The 18920-nt window shown below is 41.6% G+C and overlaps 1 protein-coding gene across 3 annotated transcripts in view; it reads right to left on the bottom strand.

The window, feature by feature from the left end:
* Nucleotides 1-17993: 17993 nt before the first annotated feature.
* Nucleotides 17994-18920, bottom strand: part of HS2ST1 (heparan sulfate 2-O-sulfotransferase 1) — an 87926-nt gene continuing 86999 nt past the window's right edge. For all 3 annotated transcript variants that reach the window (XM_068952604.1, XM_068952606.1, XM_068952605.1), the window contains exon 7: nt 17994-18813. In XM_068952604.1, coding sequence (XP_068808705.1) covers nt 18587-18813 — 227 coding nt within the window. In that variant the 3' untranslated portion in view covers nt 17994-18586. The remainder of the gene's footprint in view (nt 18814-18920) is intronic.

The raw sequence follows: 18920 nt of genomic DNA on the forward strand, positions 1-18920 counted from the left end.
TTTGCATAACAATTCAGCCATGATTTTAAGTATTCAATTGTACTTGTATGACTTCTTAAAATTCCCTGCAATATAATTATACTGATGGGAATGCAGAAAGATAATTGCTTTTAGAGAAAAGTTTCTCTTTTGTTTCACATTCATCTGGCTTCCATAAATAGAACAAGAGACCTTGAACAGCCGCAATATGCATCCATGTGTCTCTAGCTATTTATTTACAAAGCTAGACCTTGACAAATGTAATCTGTTCAATGAAATTAAAAAGGACGCACAATAACTCATTTAGACAAAAAGGCTCGAAAAGGAACGTCATTGGGAGCGCGCCTCATCACTGGAAGTGATCAGCTGATTGCTGAAGACCTGGCAGGTGCTCTCCTTTTGGAAAGCAGCAGTGAGGTAGCACTTAGGAAAGGAAAAAGTGAGCTAGGAATGGGAGCAATTCTTTATTCAGGCAATAATTATACAAATTAGATCTATGAAAGCCAGAGAATGACTGTGCCTTGAACCCTGTCGGTGTGCATAGAACAATGGAGAAATTAATAATTAAATCTATTACATATGCTCATAACTCAGCACAAAAGATACTTCACTAGCTCAAACAATTCTGCATTTTCATTTGAATAAAGCTTTCACACATTTTTTCTCATTATATATGTATTATATTTTAAATTTAACAGCTTATTTTGTTGCCTTTATGTCTTGAATTAATAAGGCCACACTTTAATGCACTAATGTTGAATAGCATTAGCATGCTTTACAGTTATTACTTGGGGAAAAAAATTCCCTAGTTTCCCAATGGTGAAATCAATTTGCCCATAACTTCCTGTCTCTCATAACCTCTGCTAGCATAACTTGAAACTTTGTGCTGCTTTTCTTACAAAAAGACTTGTTTATACTTTCTGGCTGCTGAGAGGGCAGGATCAGAAGGTAACACTATTCTGTTAAGTTTGCACAAACAGTTCAAGAACAGACCGAGATCTTTTCAGCCAGTTAAAGCAATTAGCAGGCCAGATACACCAACCGAATGTTATTTCCCTTGCAAGAAATAATTTAGCTGCGGGAACACAGATGGCTCAGTGAGTTCCCGCGCCGAACGATTTCCCTCTGCCACGCGCTGGGAGGGCAGCGCCGCGGGGCAGCGAGCCGGGGGGCAAGCGGGGAGGCCCGGGGCAAGGCCTGCCGCGCCGGCCGAAGCCCCGGGGGCAGCCGAGAGACGAAGTCGGGGGCGGGAGGGGGACAAGGAGAGACTTCAGACGTACAAACTACCCCGAGTTACTGCCGACTCCGGCTTCCTCGCTGAAGGCTGCCTGCAAGCCCTTGCAGCCGGCAGCCCACGCAGGCCCCGCAAAGGCTGCCAAGTCAAATAATGCTAATTGCATTACAGATTGCTCGCAGAATTCGCTGTTCTTTTCAACCGAACTCGGGTCTTTGCATTTCCATTTTGTTTGGTGATTTTAAGCAGTGCGCATGTTCCTACTGCTGAATGGGAGTTAGGTTAGGAAGGGGCGGCGATAGCGTTCGCCAGACCGAAAGCGGGCTCCAGAAACCCAGAGAGGGTAACGGGAGGAGTCCCGGCGCTGGAGGCTGGCGGCTGCCGCGGAGCCACGGTGGAAAGGCCGGGCCGGTGCTGGCGAGGGGCCGAGCCCGGCTGGAGCGGCTCCGGTGCCGGCGGCCCGGTCGGCGCGGGGAGTGCCGAGCCCCGGCCCTGCCGCCGCGCGGGGGCCCTCGCCCACCCCCAGCAACGGCAGCCCCGCGGGCGAGACGGGGAGCGCCGCCGCGGCCGAGCGGCCTTCGCTCGGGCAGCGCGTACAGGAGCGAGTCGCAGCTTCCGCGAGAATTAGAGCGCAGAACCCCCCACCAACGCTTTGGGGGAAATATTTTTAAAAATTAAAACACTTCAGTACAAATAAACGAATGCCCATATTTAACGTCATCCTATCGCTTCCTCAGAGAGCGGTACTATTACAAATACATGTGTCCTGTCTCTTTTTGCTTAGTTGCACATGTCACAGTCAAAATCCCCCCTGCTGCCCAGACTTGAAGTGCTTTGCAATTATTAGGATGGCACCTGCTATCTGGCAGCTCCGAGGAGAAATGAACTCCAATTTTTGGAGTGAACAGAAACTCTGACAAGCCCTCCCATCACTCATCCAAGACGGGAAGACTCGAGTCCTCTCGAAAGCCTGTTCAGGAGTGCTACCCTCGCTCCATCGGCTGCAGTGTAATATACATTTCGCACTGCAGCACCCCTTTCACTGGTGTTGCAGCTGAACAGAGATGTTCTGCTCTCGTGCTTATTTAAGCAGAAGGGTTATCACTGTTCTTTCTTAGAATATAGCTCAGAGGTGCAATAGGAGGCCAAGAAATAGGCCAAAAAGGTTTGGGAAAATAAACAACGTCAATTTGCTCCTGTAAGTATCATCATGACAAATTTACCAGGTGGCTAGAGAGATAAAATGCAGCACTTTAAATACCTAAACTAATCAATAGAGCGATCCGCGTGTGCAATCCATTTTGCGAGAAGGGCAACCTTTTAAGGTTAATTCTTCATTCATATCAATACAATGCAAGGGTCATTACATAACTTAGAGCAGCCCTTCATTATATTAAAATAATTAGGCTCAATGTAGCACTAAAGTTAGCCACAGAAAGCCAAAGAAAGGCCTTTTTTTCCAATAAAGGGTAAGAATGGAAGGAAAAAAAAAAAAAAAAAAAAGGCCAGTATTTTTCCAAGAGCGGCTTCTCTCCTATTCATCCGCAGCAGCGATCCCGCCCATGCGAACCACCGGCTCCGCCGCTGCGGGAGAGCCGCCCGCCCGCCCGCCCGGGGGCAGCTCGCGAGCGGCGGCGGCGGCAGGACCGCGGCGCGCGCAGCCCCCGCGCAGCCCCGCTGCGCGCTCCTGCGGCTCCACCTAGCGGCGGCTGCGCGGGGCCCCGCTCCGGCCGCGGAGCAGCCCTTTTTTCTGCTGTTCCTGGTGGTTGTTTTGGGGGGGTCCCCTCCTCCCCCCACCTTCCGCATGCTTTTTGATGTGGGAAAGCTTCTGAAAGAAACGAAATGATTACGATGAGGTTGGTGGTCTCCTCAACGATTAGGCCTGCAAAAAAAAAAAAAAAAAGTATAAATTATAGGTGAGGCAGGACAAACATGAGGGTGAAAGCACCGAATTTGTCACTGCGCTCTCCCCCGGTTCCTGGGCTGCCGCTAGATAATTGCCTCCTGATAATTGTTTAGAGCCCGATAAAGGCTGAACTTAGTGGCTAATGGCTTATCTGTCCCCAGGTTGAGCTCTGTGCGGACGCTAGATTAAAGAGCGGGCCCTTTGGCAATAGTTACAGTGATAAAAAAGCACAAATGATCTCCTGATTACGGGTCATGCCACTGTATAACTGACACCTCCAAAAAAGGAGAGAGAAAACCCGAGCGGTCAGAGCTGGTGCAGCAGTTCATGGGGCGCCCAGCAGGGACGGGGGCAGGCACCCGCCTCGCCGGGGCCCTGGGCCTGGCCCCCACCCCTGCGCACCCACCACGGGCATCCAGGGCCCCGGCCTCCCCTCCCTGCTCCCGCTGCCCCGGGTGGGCGCCGCGCGCCAGGCCTGCTGCCCCTCTCCCCGCAGGCAGGCCGAGGTCCTGCTCCGAGGCCGGGGTCTGGCAAAGAAGGAGCAAGGACAGGGTCGTGCCTCATTCAGACAGCAGTACTCCCCCATCTCCGAACAGGACAATATCGTCTGTATTTCCACGCATCAGTGCTGAGGAAAAAGTTTTCCTGCTAGTTTCCTGAAGCATAGGACCAGCTCTGATGACCTCTCAATGCTAGGACTATCTTATTTCTTCCATGCCCCCCTCTTTTTTTTTTTTTTTTTTTTTTTTTACACTAATGTCTCCCATGAGTTAATACAAAAAAACTTTGGTAATTTAAAAACTAGTTTTTTGAATTACAGTGTGCAAATATTTCATATGGTGAGAATATATATTGATATTTTGCCTCACTCCTTCACTGAGCCTGAGACTGACATGTAATATAAGGTTAGATGGGGCACCCATCCTGCCCCGTCACAGAAGCTTTATTACAGGACTCCTTGTCATACATTGTCAATGCTGTTTATTGCCTATCATAGTTACTTCAAAGAACTTACGAAGGAAACAAGAAACTAGTCAGGCAACTAATATTACATAGGATATCAGACATAATGCATCAAGTGACCTGTGTGAAAAGGTGGAGAAGGAAGAACATTAAACCATTCTGGGTAGTTTTCTAGGTGGGGTGTGAGGAGCACATTGAGACTTAGGTTCAAGCCCTGGCTCTGCCACAGAATTCCTGTAGACCCTTGAGGACATCACTGGATTTTGCCATCCCTCAATTTTCCCCTTTGTAAAATAGAACTAAAAGTATTTTTGAAATCATATAATAGCCATCATAAAAATCCACCATACTTTCCATTACCCCCATCGCTGAATGACCTCATCCCCCTTTTTCTGTCATGTTATCTGATTTCTGTCCCTTGATGGGTTCAACTGCTACTCCATCACCCTTCAAGCACTGCTTGGAGAAAATAAGACGTCTGTGATCTGACACACCAGCTTTTTGCAAACCTTTCCCTGGAGCCCTCTGCTGTGTCCTAAATGCCCCCAGGGAGCACCGGCACCAACGGGGGGCACATGCTGTGGTACAGCACCCAAATCGGGGCAAATAGACCACCAATACAATCCTTAGTGCAGCACAGAGCTCACAGCCTAAGGCCATCCATACACACATTCAGCTTCACAAGAGAGCTAGAAAAAGTATTAGAAGTATTTTTGGACAAAGCAACCAAGATAGTGCGAGTTTAAAATAATTCTTGTGCAGCCACACAGGACGCCTGAGGCAAGGCAGAGGACATGATCTGAAACTTGTGGCCATGGCTGCCGCAGGGAGCAGCGTGGGGCCACCCCTTCGGGAGCTGCGAAAGGGCAGAAGCATCCAAGACACCAATTCTGAGCATGCTCACGGCCTTTCCAGGGCTTATTGAACATAACATCTCACCAGCATGGCTGGAATTGTCCGTAAAGGTGAATTACAAGTGAACTCCCTCTCCTCGTTAGTATTGGTTTTCTTTGCTTTTTAATGAACTATTTTATTTCTTTTAAGCAGAGCATTATTTAAATCTAGCGTATTTTTACACATTTCCTTAGTGTAATAAGGTCAGAATACCTGTTGCCGAAAGCCAAAGCTTTCATGTCACGTTATGCAATTCTAGACAATCATTCTGAACTTCATAAACAAATGCAACGATCAATTTCTTAAAGAAAAAAAAGAAAAAAGAAAAAAAAAAGAAATTTGCCTTCAGTTTCCATCATTTGTGATCTGCAGCCACAGCAGCTCTGCTCCATCCCTCACCCAGGAGGAGGTGGCAGGGCGCCCAGTGCTGGAGCCAATGGGCAGGGCAGGGCTGGGGCCCACGCGAACTGCTGGCGCTGGCTAACCACCGCTCCTTGCTGCTTTCCTAAGGGTAAGGTTTTAGCACAGATCTCTGCTCGAGAAGATTAAGGAATCAGAGCAATTGAACAGAGGACACATGCAACCTCTCAGGCAAGGAGGGAAAACGAACAGGCGGAAGCGCAGGACGCTGCCGACGGGCCGGCACAGGGGGATGGCCCGGGAGCACCCGCAACGGCAGCACGCTCGTCCCCAGCACTACAGATGTGGTATGCCTTGGACAGAGAGATCACTCTATCTCCATAAAAAAAGGAAAAGCTTTTTTTGAAGGGGGGTGGGGAGACACCAAGCAAAGAGACATAGAAACACCCGGGTTCAAACAAAGTTTTATGAGGAGAGCTGGAGTGCACTCAGCCTGTAAAACAGACTAACGGTGATGGCAGGCCATTGCTTGACGCACTGTCTAGGCAAAGGTATCTCATGATGGTATATAATCAGGATATGCTCCAAGTTTTATGAGCGGGATACCACTGTCAACAGGTGATTGAATAGCCTTTCACATAAGGAGCGAACGACAGACCTTGCCAGGGAGCAGCAAGGAGAAAGACAGAGACTGCCATTTACCTTGACATGTTTCTTCCACACGAGCCAAGCTAATTGCACACGTCAAAAGGAAAAAGCAACGCATGGCTTTTGTCCGCTCCAGATAACGATCAGATAGGGCCCTTCCTGTCTTCTCCAGCAGGCCCTTCCTCCTACATCACATGTGGAGAAGGAAGAAAATACAGCTTTTGAAGGTTAGGTAATGGCCTAATTAAAGCAGAATCCCAATTCCAACTCTACAGCTCTGCCCTTTTAAAACACAGTGCTGGGTCAGCCTGTCAGTTTTGGTTTAGTGTGCTTGTGCTGCTAGCAAACCCCTAATAATATGCTCTTTGGCTTCATGTGGGCATTTTACATGTAGGGTTTTAAATAATTGCAGCAAGTGCAAAGAGATGCATGTCAATTTAAAAACTGGTATCACCCCGGGAAGGGGCACCTATGACCAGCCCTCTGGAGAGGTGGAGAGCTTTCAGGGGCCGCAAGAGCAAATCTTCCTTTCAGAAGAGCAACCACGGAGCGGAGGTTGGGGAGGGTGGGAGGACAGCACATGCCCTTTGGGGCAAGCGGTGGGGTAGAGTTTAAATCTTTCGATTGCCCAGAGCCCCACAAAGCGTGCAGTAAACCTGTGCAAAGGCATGCAAAGGCAGCTCCACTCTCTACTGCAGATGCAATGTTACAGGGTCCTCAGCTTGCACCGTCACGTATTTATGGCACAACAGTATTTTTTAGAAGGTAAAGTTCCTTTTGACAGTGTTACTGCATGGCCAGGACTCAGGTTCTCTGAGGCATCGTATTTTTGGTTAAGCAGAGGACTTGAATATACAGCATAAAATGAAGTTTCTTTAGCATGATCTCAGTCCAATATCCAAGTGCTTTTATTTCGTATGACTAGTCCTTGCAGCGGCAGGGGAAGAAGCTTCCTTTTTTTCAAAATGAAGCAGAGAGAATCTGTCTTTGCCCTGTTAAACATTAGTAGAGTTTAGGGGAGAAGGATATCAGTACGAAAATTCAAGCTGGCAGATGTCTGTGTAATACAATGTTTTCTAAGTTCCCCCAGCTCTTCCCACCTGCTGCATACTTCACCACATGGCTATCTGAGGCATTCACTAGAGAGGACTCTGAAAAAACATCTCAGTGCCTACAGATGTCTAAAAGGATCAGATCACCTTTTTTCCCTCCGTGGTTTTTGAAGTGGTTATAGCAAACAGATAAAGAATGTAATCACAGCAATCCTTTTCTGCAATCGCACAAAACTATAGAGGCAAGAATCTGACGTAGAGGGAGAAAAACCGGTGTAATTGCTGCTCTAATCCCCTCGCACTGCCAGCACATACAGCTGTTCCTGTTCTGACCCTTTTCCAAATGAGTCAAGGGAGTTGGTTCCAGCTTTCAGAAGGGTGCTATTTATTGCTTTATTTCCCACTTCAGGGGCTAGGATTCAACTTGTAGCATCAGAGAAAAACACCTTGTACCCTGCTACGGCTTCAGCCAACAGCACAAAGTTCAAGAAGGGATTCGTAACTCATGCCCAAATGGAGAGCTGCAAACACAGCACTCCCCAGACAGCCTCACCTGCTCTTTGATCCAATCCTATGCCTGAAACATGACAGGAAAGTACAAAAATTAAATTCCATATTAGGACATAAATTATAATGTTACTATATTATAATGCTAGAGGTTAGTACACATTATTTGGGAGCATTAGTCATGCCAAGGTAGAAAGTTACGTGGGGAAAAAGTTACTGAAAAACGCAAGAGGAACCATTGCAGGGCTCAGTAGACCTCACTTAATTCCTTGCTCCTCCACAATGTTCTTGCATAACTGTAGGCGATTCACCTATACCAACAGCCTGGCTATATTTCCAGACATCACACTCCTGGCTTTATGAGCGTAGCAAAAAATCTGCTCCCAAAGTCTCGCTTATTCAGAGTGAGTAAATACGAAAACACTTGATCAAAACACTACCCACCAGGTCAAGACCCTGTTCCTCAAAACCGTCTTTGCCAGCTGTACCCAGCAGTCAGCAGCGGCATCCCTATTGCCAGTGGAAATGGGAACATGGCTGGTCCATTCCCTACCCTGCCCGGTGCCTCCCTGCCACAGCACCAGTGGGCCGCTCCATGCTGGGCTGGGTGAACCCAGCACGCAGGCAACAGGAAAGATCACAAGATGCAGCTTGTCAGGACAGATAAATCCCACTAGTTTCTCCTCTCTAGTACAGGATGACAATACCAGCTTTTCTAACAGAAACATTGCAAGGGATAAAGCATTAGATACTATCTGGTAATAATTAGATATTAGAGCAACCGCGTGCCAATACTGCTTACCAACACAGTAACAATATTGACAGAGGCAGGATATTGTGAATATCAACAACCCTCTTACACAAAGTCATCTACCAAGAACAAGAACTGCTTGCTCTTTGCTCCAAGTTCTGCTTTCTGTTCTACTTGTTCTTTGCTCTGCTGCTCCCAAGGAGGTAAAGAAAGTTCTTACCTGGCAGAGAAGCTCATCTCTAGCAGCACATGGTGATGATGACAGATGCCCAGAGATGGCCAGAAGGATAGAAAGTGCAAGACGCAGGAATTCACTGCCCGCATCTCCATTAGGCTACTTGTTTCACATGTGCTGGGTGAAACATCCGTTTCTGATGAGTAACAGCAGGGAAGTTGCCTAAACTTCTGAGTTATGCTCCATGTCATCCAATAGACTGGAAAATCGTTCCCAAATAGGACATCAACATTCCACAACAAATGCCCCCCTCCCCTTTCAATAGGCAAATCTTTGCCCAGCAGTTAGTTTTGCCGATTACCTACAGATCCTTTATGGAAATCAGGAATCAGGGAGAGAAACAAATATTGCTAGTAAAACTTGTGATTTAATATATATCTTACAGAGAATAAACACAGAGGCAGTAGAAGCCTAGAAACCAATCCACATAATCCTAAGAAATTCTAATTTTAACAGACACTTCCAGAAAATGGAATCATATTGCTTTTGTAGTGTTGTGAGAAATTTTTTTTTGGTAGGTTTTGGGGGTTTTATCTTTGGGGGGTCCTCTTCCCCCTCAGCCTTTGTATGGTTGAAATGGTTCGAGAATTTGACGTTGTTTCTCATTCATTCGGCTTAAACAATACTTCTCAACATTCTTTAAGATTTTGTTGCTGTTTTATTTTTTGTAGCTGTGACATCATAGGAAAAATAGCTATTTATTTCTTGAGGGTTTCCCTTCCCCCCACTGCCTGATTTGGGAAGAACAGCAGTATGGTTTTTTTGATTTATGTGGAAAGAGGAAACCACCCTGGGCAAAAAGTCTGCAGTCAGCAGAAGCAGCACTTTGTCTTCAAAGAGTTATACACAAGACTCCCAAATGATTAATGCACTTAACTCACATTTTTCTTGCAGATGCGATTACAAAAGAGAATATCAAGAGGAAATGATTTTTTTTTTTTTTTTTAAGTTAGAGAAGTATTTTCATAACAAGGAGTAACTCTGTAGAAGAAAACAAATTTCTGAGTCGTTTTACAAAAATAACATGAACAATTTCAAACTCAGACGCCAGACTACAGACACGTGTTAATAATTAGGCACCAAAACTAAATATTCTACTTTCCTAGAAAGTCAATATTTGCTCCACCTGAAAAGATGCAAACAATTTATTAGATAACTATATACTAATACAAATACCTAAATTCAGGCTCCACCTTTGAAACATTGACAAACTGCTATTACAACCCACCATTTGCATTGCTCTCAGCCATGGAATGCCACAGACTCCAGGTAGTTTTCAAATTTCTTGTATGGCTGCGATACCCAATTCCCCATTTCCTAGTCTTCTGCAGTATCTCTGGGACTAAGCAATAAGAATTCCAGTTATCAATCATTATAAGTATTCGGATGAAGAAAATGAGATTTGTAGTGAGGGAGAGCCTACCAAACACTGTAAGGATCAACGCAGCATATGGAGAAAAACATCTTATTTTGGATATTGAATCAACTCTTTCCATGCATACGAGAAAACACAAGAAAAAGAATGAATTTAAATCAACATGCATAAGCAGAACATAAAATGGTGAAATATATTTGAGCAAACATCTCGATATCTACCATAAACCATGACATCAGGGTTTCTCCCTCCTCCTTCAGTCACACAGTCTACGATTGTCTTAGGATACTCTTGTTGCTAAGGGAGCAATTAGATCTAATAAAAGGATCTTTCATTGGCGAAAGGTCTTTTAAATTTGTTTCCTAGATATTAGAACTGAGTAAAAACAGAACTGCGCTGCTCAACAGATGCTGACAGATATTTCAGATTCATGAAGAAAATGGGTTTTGAAAGCGCAACGAGCATCTGCCTGGGCATACTTTGTTCCCTCTGACTGCAGCCAAGGTTTTCAAACTTGGTTTCTGAAGATGTCTTCAAATCTGACTTTTTAGCTTTGTAATTAGCTCTCCAGTTATCTCAGTATGATCAAACGATGAGAGCCATGACATACATTTAGATGCATATGTAAGAAGACGTTCCCAGATGGGTGAGCCAGGGAGGACGGGGTAAGGAACCATAGCAGCGCTTAAAGCTATACATGAGCAGGCTAGAAAGTTTTTGTTAATAAGAGTTGCTTATTGCAGGCTCATTCTCATTTTTTCATGCACCTGGCCTGCAGAAAGACTAAAAAATAGGCAAGTGGAAGTTAAAAATCTTCACCAGATTAAGTGACTGCCAGATACGCAGCACCTATGTACCCAAACTGCTGTATGCGTATCCACTAGGGTTCACAAGCTAATTCAGCATAATATTTGAGCATTACCACCACTGCCACAGGCCAGGGAGCCCTACTGCCAGCCCTGCTCTTAAAGGTGATCCTGAGTAAACATAAAGTTTGATAAATTCTGTATTGGATCATGATCTCATGTCTTACAACAATACCTGCAAGATAAGAATTGTTCTTTAGAAGGCTTGAGAAGGAATGAAACATATTACACTATCTCCCAGAGCCAGCTGAGAAAAGGGAGAGGCTGAATACAGATGTCAGACAAACATTTTTCCATCCACTTGAAAAAAAAAAAAATTGTCACTGGCAAAGGGTGTTTCCTTGGGTAGGGGAAGAGCTAGTGACATTTTCCTGTTTTGCTGTTTGAAAACAGTCCCTGTTTTCGTCTTCATTAAAACAAACAAACAAACAAAACAACCCTTTTCAAGAGAGCTTTCTGGAAAGACAATATTTTCTGCAATTTTTGCAGAACATAAAGCTTAGATGTTCAATCATCTCAGAAGCAGCACTTAGTATAAACAGATGCCTGGTTAGAACCTGCCTGAACCAGCGAACTTGTTCAAGGACAGACACACAGACACACACACGTCTAATTTTTGCTCCATACAACGTGGAGCATCTAAGATATTTTCTCTTAGACTTCATTGATTTGGCTTCTATCATGCCATTACTGACCACTTTATTTTCCAGAAGCACGGATCTCAAATGAAGAGCAGATAAGCCTCCTGGTCAGTGTAATTTGCTTTTTCAGATCCACAGCTTACCTCCTTACCTCTGAAGCTATTTGGTTTGGATTGAAAAATACGACAGCTTTCATTTGTTGGTGCGCAGGCCTTGCTTATAATAGCCGTGGCCCTGATGGTGGTGACCTTGCATTCAGTAATTCAGTCTAGGCAAAGAGTTGAAGATCCAAAAAAAAAAAAAAAAAAAAGAGAGAGAGAGAGAGAGACCATCACCCAGGCATATTATGTAGTGACTTATATTTCTGCCTGCACTTCTGTATTCATTACCTACTATCTTCACAGATGCTTATATACGCTGTACTATATAGTACTGGCTGCTTTATAGAACTGAGTTTCGCCCATATATTCACTCATCATTGCACACTACAATGAGACTGTCTGAAAGCCAGCCTATAACTGAACAAGTCTCCAACAGTCAAGAGATCCTTATCCCTTTGCCAATTGTCCATGTCACGCAACATTTTAAAAGGTATTAAAATTCTAAATAAAGGAGATTAAGGATGCCAAATTCTACTCTGCACTAAAAATGGCAATCAATACGTGTCGAGACAATAATGTCTTTAGGGCCAGAAGATCATTATTCTCTAGACTCATTTTTTTTCTTTTTTTGGTAAAGAGACACTTCATAATATATTCCAACCACCACTGCATCAAACCCAGAAGCTTTGGTTGAGTTAGAGCATTTAAAATACCAGACCAAATTAGGTATGTTTCCCTCTCAAAGTAGAAAAGAGATTTTTCCTTATTAACACTGAATTTATGTTTGAAATACAATACTTTTTCAGTTGAAAAACAGATGAGTTCATACCAATAGCGGAGTGAAACAACCTAGGCACACGTACAGCAAGGTAGTCAACCATTTCTTAAAAGATCAGATGACACCTGTATACTTGAACCACAACCACAGCTCCCAAGAACCACCATCTTATTTTGTAGTGAGATCTTATTTGTTTTTTAATGAAGATGGGTAGTTCTTTGTGCAATTACTTTGACATCTATGTTTATTATGAGAAGTTAAAAGCCTATGTGCACAGCAAATCTGAGAGTGATATTCAGGATAAGCCTTACAAACACGTAGAAAACGGGTAGAAAATGTTTATCACAGTACTTTCCATTTTTACGAGGATGCAGTTGGTTATTATAACAAGGTGAAAGGTCTCAAAGCCTTCATTTTAGGCCACAGGTGTTCTTTGTAGAGGTTTTTTTTAATAACGAGCATTATTAGTCCTTTAAATTAGCTCTTATTGAAAGTTGCCACATCTGTGTTATGTGGTAATGAAGCTGGGGGGAGGTCATAGCAGGGGACTTGTGCTTGTAGAAAACATCTGGACGTTGCTTTGACATTCACTAGCAACTTCTTGTATTTTATTAAGAAGTAAGAAAATTATACTGAAATCAAATGCAAAATTTGGACAATAAATAATAAAACGAAAATGCAGGACCTACAAAAAAAATTCAAAAAAATAACTTTCCCTTCTTCCTCAACCCTCCTATGAATTGCAACCGAAGAGACTAATTACCTGTGCAATGGCAGCATCCGTTAAAAAAAGATTCTACCGGTAATTAACACTTATCTGTAACACTACAGGCATTTTCTCTTTCACAGTAGAAGCTACTGTTATTTTAAATAGGACATATTCTGTACTGTAACTTTTCTGGCTGTCATTTTGTTCACTACCCCATTTCAGGAGGGGGTGTCGTGACTTTAGGAAGCCTTTGTACCTTTTTACATGCCATGCAATTTTCCCTCAACTTCCCCCTGGCTGTTTTAAGCAGAGGGACTTGCTTTCATTCCCAGCAATCGCGCCTATCACTTCCAGTGATGGAAGTAAGGAAAAGTCTACTTGCTGCTGAAAGTGGGATTTAAAAACCAGCACAATCCTCAAGTGAAAGTTGCTGGAAAACTGCACAATGGCTCTTAATTATCAAGGCTGACAACTACTACATTAAGAAACAACTGCATTAAGAAACTTAAAGTCGGTGCTCGGCTGGGTCAGATCACTGTCTAGCCAGCTCCGAGGCCCATACAGCTAAGAATGCTTATAGCGCAGTGTTCACAGCATGCATCAGAAGTCCTAAATTAAGAGTATCATACCAAAGCTCACTAGATATTTTCTTGTTTTAAGTGCTTGCTTACAAATGCAAACCACATTTCTGTTCCATTCAAGTTCTTTTACCGCACTCATCATTTTAGTAACTGAGCATTTTCCAGTACCACAGTAATCTGTCACATGTCATTTGTTCTCTCAGGCAGAGACACATGTGCATATCAATTCATTGTTTTAAGGCCAATTTTTCATTCTTACAAATCTTAGTTTTAATATTAAAGAACTTTTTTCCTTGACACTTCCAGTACAGTGTATACGCACCATAAATTTATTACATTTCTGACTAGAAAGCCCAATGCAAATTCTAAAGGCTTATAAACTATGTTTGGTTATAGCTGTATGAAATTATTACAGATGAACCACACTGCAATTCACCTGTCCCCTCCAAAATCTCAATAGCTGCAAATGAAGTTCACAACATTGCATATCAACATCTTCTAGAAAATGATCATTTAATGTGAATGTGACATGCAAATATTAAGACAGGACACCAGACCTTTTTTTCCCCCTTCCCACTGTGTTTTATTTTATAGCATTTGCATTAGGTAATCAACTGAAACACTTCAACAACAGAAAGCTGGCAGCATAGTAAGGAAGAATGGAGATTATTTCTCAAACAGCTGTGACAAAATGGTTTCAAGTTGGAATAGTATTGCACAAATGAATCAATTTATGGAAGGTGAGTGGGAGCGAGCATCTTCAACATGGATTGTGAGGAAAAAAGGCACTATTTAGCTGTGTGTGTATTTAAAAAGAAAAAAAGTCATGAAGCACAATCCATGTTTTTCAAAATTACATTCAATACCGCTTTAGAAATGCTCACAAACCTGTCTTTTTTTACAGAAGCTACAGAAAGCTGCTGATGTAAGTGTAAGACAGTACAAGTATCTAAACATCTATAATTATGTTCCAGAAAAGTCTTCATGAAGAGGGCTCTTTTTATGAATAGTGCTGCAAAGGTTACATAGTTGCATAGGCTTGTAGTAAAGGATGCATCCATGCAACTAAGCATCCATTACAGTTTCCTTAAGTCTGATCTCCAGTAGTCGTAAAATATGCTCCAATTTTGAAGAGCTAAATTGGCAGTGCACTTGAATTGTTTTTTTTTCAACTGACTGCTTAAACAGCACAGTTAGACAGCATCATCCATACACCTTTTGTCATATACATATTTAGCAACACTAGGTAAGCTTAATGGAAATATTTAACAGAATTATATCAGAAAATAACTGAATTTTCCCTGATATAAAACGGAACTGTTCTGAAATCATAAACAAGCAAACGTATTCCTGGAAAGCAGAAGTGACAAAGTTTCTTCAGAAATGCTAAGTATCCAGAAAAAGCGTTTCAAACGACCAGGACAGACTGCTTCTACCTTTGCCATATTCTATGGCCACAAATTTTGATGCCTGTTTAAAATCAAGCCATGATCTGGGGACCATTAATAAAGAGACTGCTTGAAAATAAATGCAGAGCAAGCTGGAATGTACAAGTAGGCCCCTCCACACGCTAGCACTCTGTCGGCTTACAGAGCAGATTAACAAAACAAGAGTGAAATGCTCGTTGCAAGGATGCAGAATTATCATGGGAAGGAACTAGGAACACTGTTGCTCTCTTTGTCAGCACTGCCCAGGGTATCACTGGTGCTCCAGGCCCAGTGCTGTGGTTATGGCTATGTAGATGCCAGCACAGCCGGACCTAGTGCTGTCATGCTGACATCAAGAGTTTCAAAAAGGGCTAGAGTTTTGCACAAAATCTCAGTGTTAATTTTGTGCAAGAAGAGCACAGAACAGAGTCCAAAATCTACTCTCAACTATATATACGAGCATTTCAGCACCTTTCAAACTAACTTACCCCACAAAAAAGCGAATCTGTCTGCTACAGGTCTCCTCTGCAGAGACTACAGTGACTTCAGCTGCAAGATCTGTGTTCAGGAGGCTGTATGGTAAGTTTACTGATCACACAACCTGCAACAACAAAATTCCATGTATTGCTGCTTTTCAGTAGTACTCATTAAGGGAAAATGCACAAGACAAGTTCTGTTTATATACTGTAAAATATTTTTAATAACAATAATTTGGATTGTTTCCATTTCTGAATAGAAGATGACTAGAGCAGGTTATTAAAAAGCTGTAAAGCTCCTTTTCCTAAACTTCCTGCTTTTAGGAAATCAAAATTGGATAGTTCTTAATTCAAAGGATTCTAAAATGTCCACAGTCGACTTAATGGTTACACTAGATATAAAAGTAGACAGGCTTGATTTCTTCCCTGTTCCACAGACAGTAACATTTGGAGAGTACAACTAGAATGTATATTTCTCCAACTTAAGCTGATATTTTTAAAATTATTTCTACACTGTTGTTCATCTTTTTATCTCCACTCTCAACCTTGTCAGTTCACAACAAAGAACAGGAACTGATATTATCGGATTAAATAAAAAATTTTTTTCCTATATGAACTATGAAAAATATATTGCTTTTCTGAAGGTTAAAAAAATGCACTTTTTTTTTTTTTTTTTTTAAACTGAAGACTCACTCAGTTCTAAATTCTGGACCAAAAAAAGAAAACATAGCTTTAAAAATCGCTTACAGAAAAGAAAAGGTTTCTTGTAGGCCCTACTGAAATCAGTAGAAGTTTCACCGATTGTTTTCTTGTCAATACAGAAGCATTTATGTCTAGATACCTATTTCATTAGTTAGATGAATATTTTACATTTTCACTTAGTAAATGCTTTGTTTAGAATTGCTTTTCTTCTGAAAATTTTGAAGGAAACTCAAGAAAGTAAATGGATCCAAATTATACTGAAGAAAGATAATACAGCCAAAAATAAAATCTAACATAAAATTGTTACCTAGTGGAGAATCTTTATTGGGATTCTAAGTATTCATTTTATTTCAAAAAAAATTTCTGCTTTGTTATGGAAATTTTTAGAACTCCAGTAGCTACTTCTTGTGTACAACTCTCCAACACTTTGGTTCTTCTCTTTAGCTACAAAATGTGTCCTCATGTGTGCACTAACACATCCTATTCCCAAACATGTTGGCATTATTAATGATGTCAACAGACAACTAGAACAGGAAACCTTATGTGTGGTTCATGCTATATAAACAGTAAGCTACCAGAAGGAACTTCCCTGATTACTCAAGAACAACAGAGAGAGATCTATTTTTAAAATTCAAAGAGGCAGGTCAAAAAACCCAAAGAAAATGCAAGATGTACTTGATAGTCTCTCATTATCCTGTCTGTAATTGGACTGTTGCTTTTGGCTGGAAACATCCAGTTCACAGACCCATTTTCCATTTCCTTTGTTTTCATTACAAGAACAAACTGGTTAAAGAAACTCCACTTGGTAATTTTAAACTAAGCCTTCAGCATCATTCCTTAGGAATTTGAACCTTTATCAACACTCTTTACTTTGTCTCTTCAGTGACTTTCCCAACAAACCTTGTGAAAAGCACTTTCAGAAAAGGCAGGTGTAAAATGTGCAGCTACTCAGATCTTTAAGAAAATTCAATAGGAAACAAATTCTTGTAGTTCTCCACTGCCATTTGCTATAAGGCAGTGGCTGCAAACATCTGTTCTCAAATCTCAATTTACTTAATCTACCAGGTGTTTCACATTGTTAATAATGGCAACTCACAAATTTACAATAGTCACATAAGGCAGTTACATAAATACAACTATGTCAAGTTCACTGCATCTTTCTCAACCAGACTACACATTACATTTTTCTTCTTTTCCTCTTAACATAATAAAAGGATGAAGACTACATTTCTGTAAAGAGAATCCCTGGACAATATTCTAGTATTAAAGTCACTGAGGTCACTTGCATTTCAGCCATGTCCAACAGTTAACTCAACCAGGAAGTAGGTGTGATGTTTTTGACTTCACATGTAACAAAACCGGTGCAAAACCACTTCAAACTAGTTACTTTAAACCTTTTGGTCCAAATACATAAAATAAGCAATATCTACAGCATATTTCTCCTTTTGTAAATGCAATGCTTTAAAACACATTATAAAGCACCTTAGTAAAAATATTCTACAGGTAAAAGTAGAGAAGAAGTAGGAAAACTCTAACCATACCACAGCTCACTAATGGAGTCATAATATGGATTCACCAATACCTCAGCTTACGATTATTACAAAGAATCCATGGAGAAACTTAATACTGAATTTACTATTTTTATACGAACATGTAAGCATCAACTAAAACTGCAGACAATCCCAACTTTCTTTGCAGAGTTTTCACAACCTCAGTCAGTGGTGGTGGGGATAAAAAAATAAAAACAAAAACCTGTTCTTTTAACTTTTTACAAAAATAATGTGGAAATGATGTTTTAACATTAACGATTAGTTGTAATTTTTTAATAAAACCACATATATAAATATGGCAAACTCCAGCAGCAGCAGCATTTCTCAGCAGAACATGATTAACCATCCCAATTAATATCATGTGACATGATGCACAAAAACAAAGCACAGATGTCAACCAGTTATTAACACTACTCATATTGTATACAACCAAAATTTCCACGTTGAAAGCTGGGAAAAAAAATGATTTCCTCTTCACAGAAGTATAAATGAAAATAAATTGCTCTGAAAATTAAAGAGAGCATTAACAGAAGCATTTTTGTTTGTTTTTATTTTCAACTAGAACTGCTGTGCGGTTAATTGCTGCAAATTAAAAGTGTAGATTTCTTCAGGTAAAGGGTATTAACTCCCACTGAAAATATTAGTTAGACAAAAAAAGGAAGCTTTTGCTTCTGGATTACCAACATAGTCAGTCAGTATCCAACGCCCTGGAGTTACATCCACAGCCCACTTTTCTCAGATCTATAGAGAAATGTCTTGTAGGTCTACTAGCAATCTAGCTTCCACGGCTGAGGACTAAGACGATGATGTGACCAAAGGTTTAGGTCCATTAATCTAACAGTATTGTGTTCTTAGTTTGATTTAGGATAAATCTTTTCATAGAAAAAGTTTTGAGCCAGAATATACAACTCTCCATCTTTTTCCCGAACTGCATGTGCTCTGACAAACTGAAATTGCTCCAGTGCAAATTCATAGAACTCATTCTCCATTTTCCAGATTTCAGACTGTTGTAGCTTGGCAATAGTTTCTTTTGTGGGAAGTTTTTTCTCAGTTGTTTTCCTAAGATGAGACTTCTTTCCTAAAGAGAAAACGAAAGCCATAACTTCATTTTAAGGTTCATGTGATTAAAAAACATGTACAGTTCTCTTATTTACCGTTTTCTACTCTCAGCATGTTGATAAACCG

This window comes from Struthio camelus, chromosome 8 (assembly GCF_040807025.1).
Source record: "Struthio camelus isolate bStrCam1 chromosome 8, bStrCam1.hap1, whole genome shotgun sequence".
Classification (NCBI taxonomy): Eukaryota; Metazoa; Chordata; class Aves; order Struthioniformes; family Struthionidae; genus Struthio; species Struthio camelus.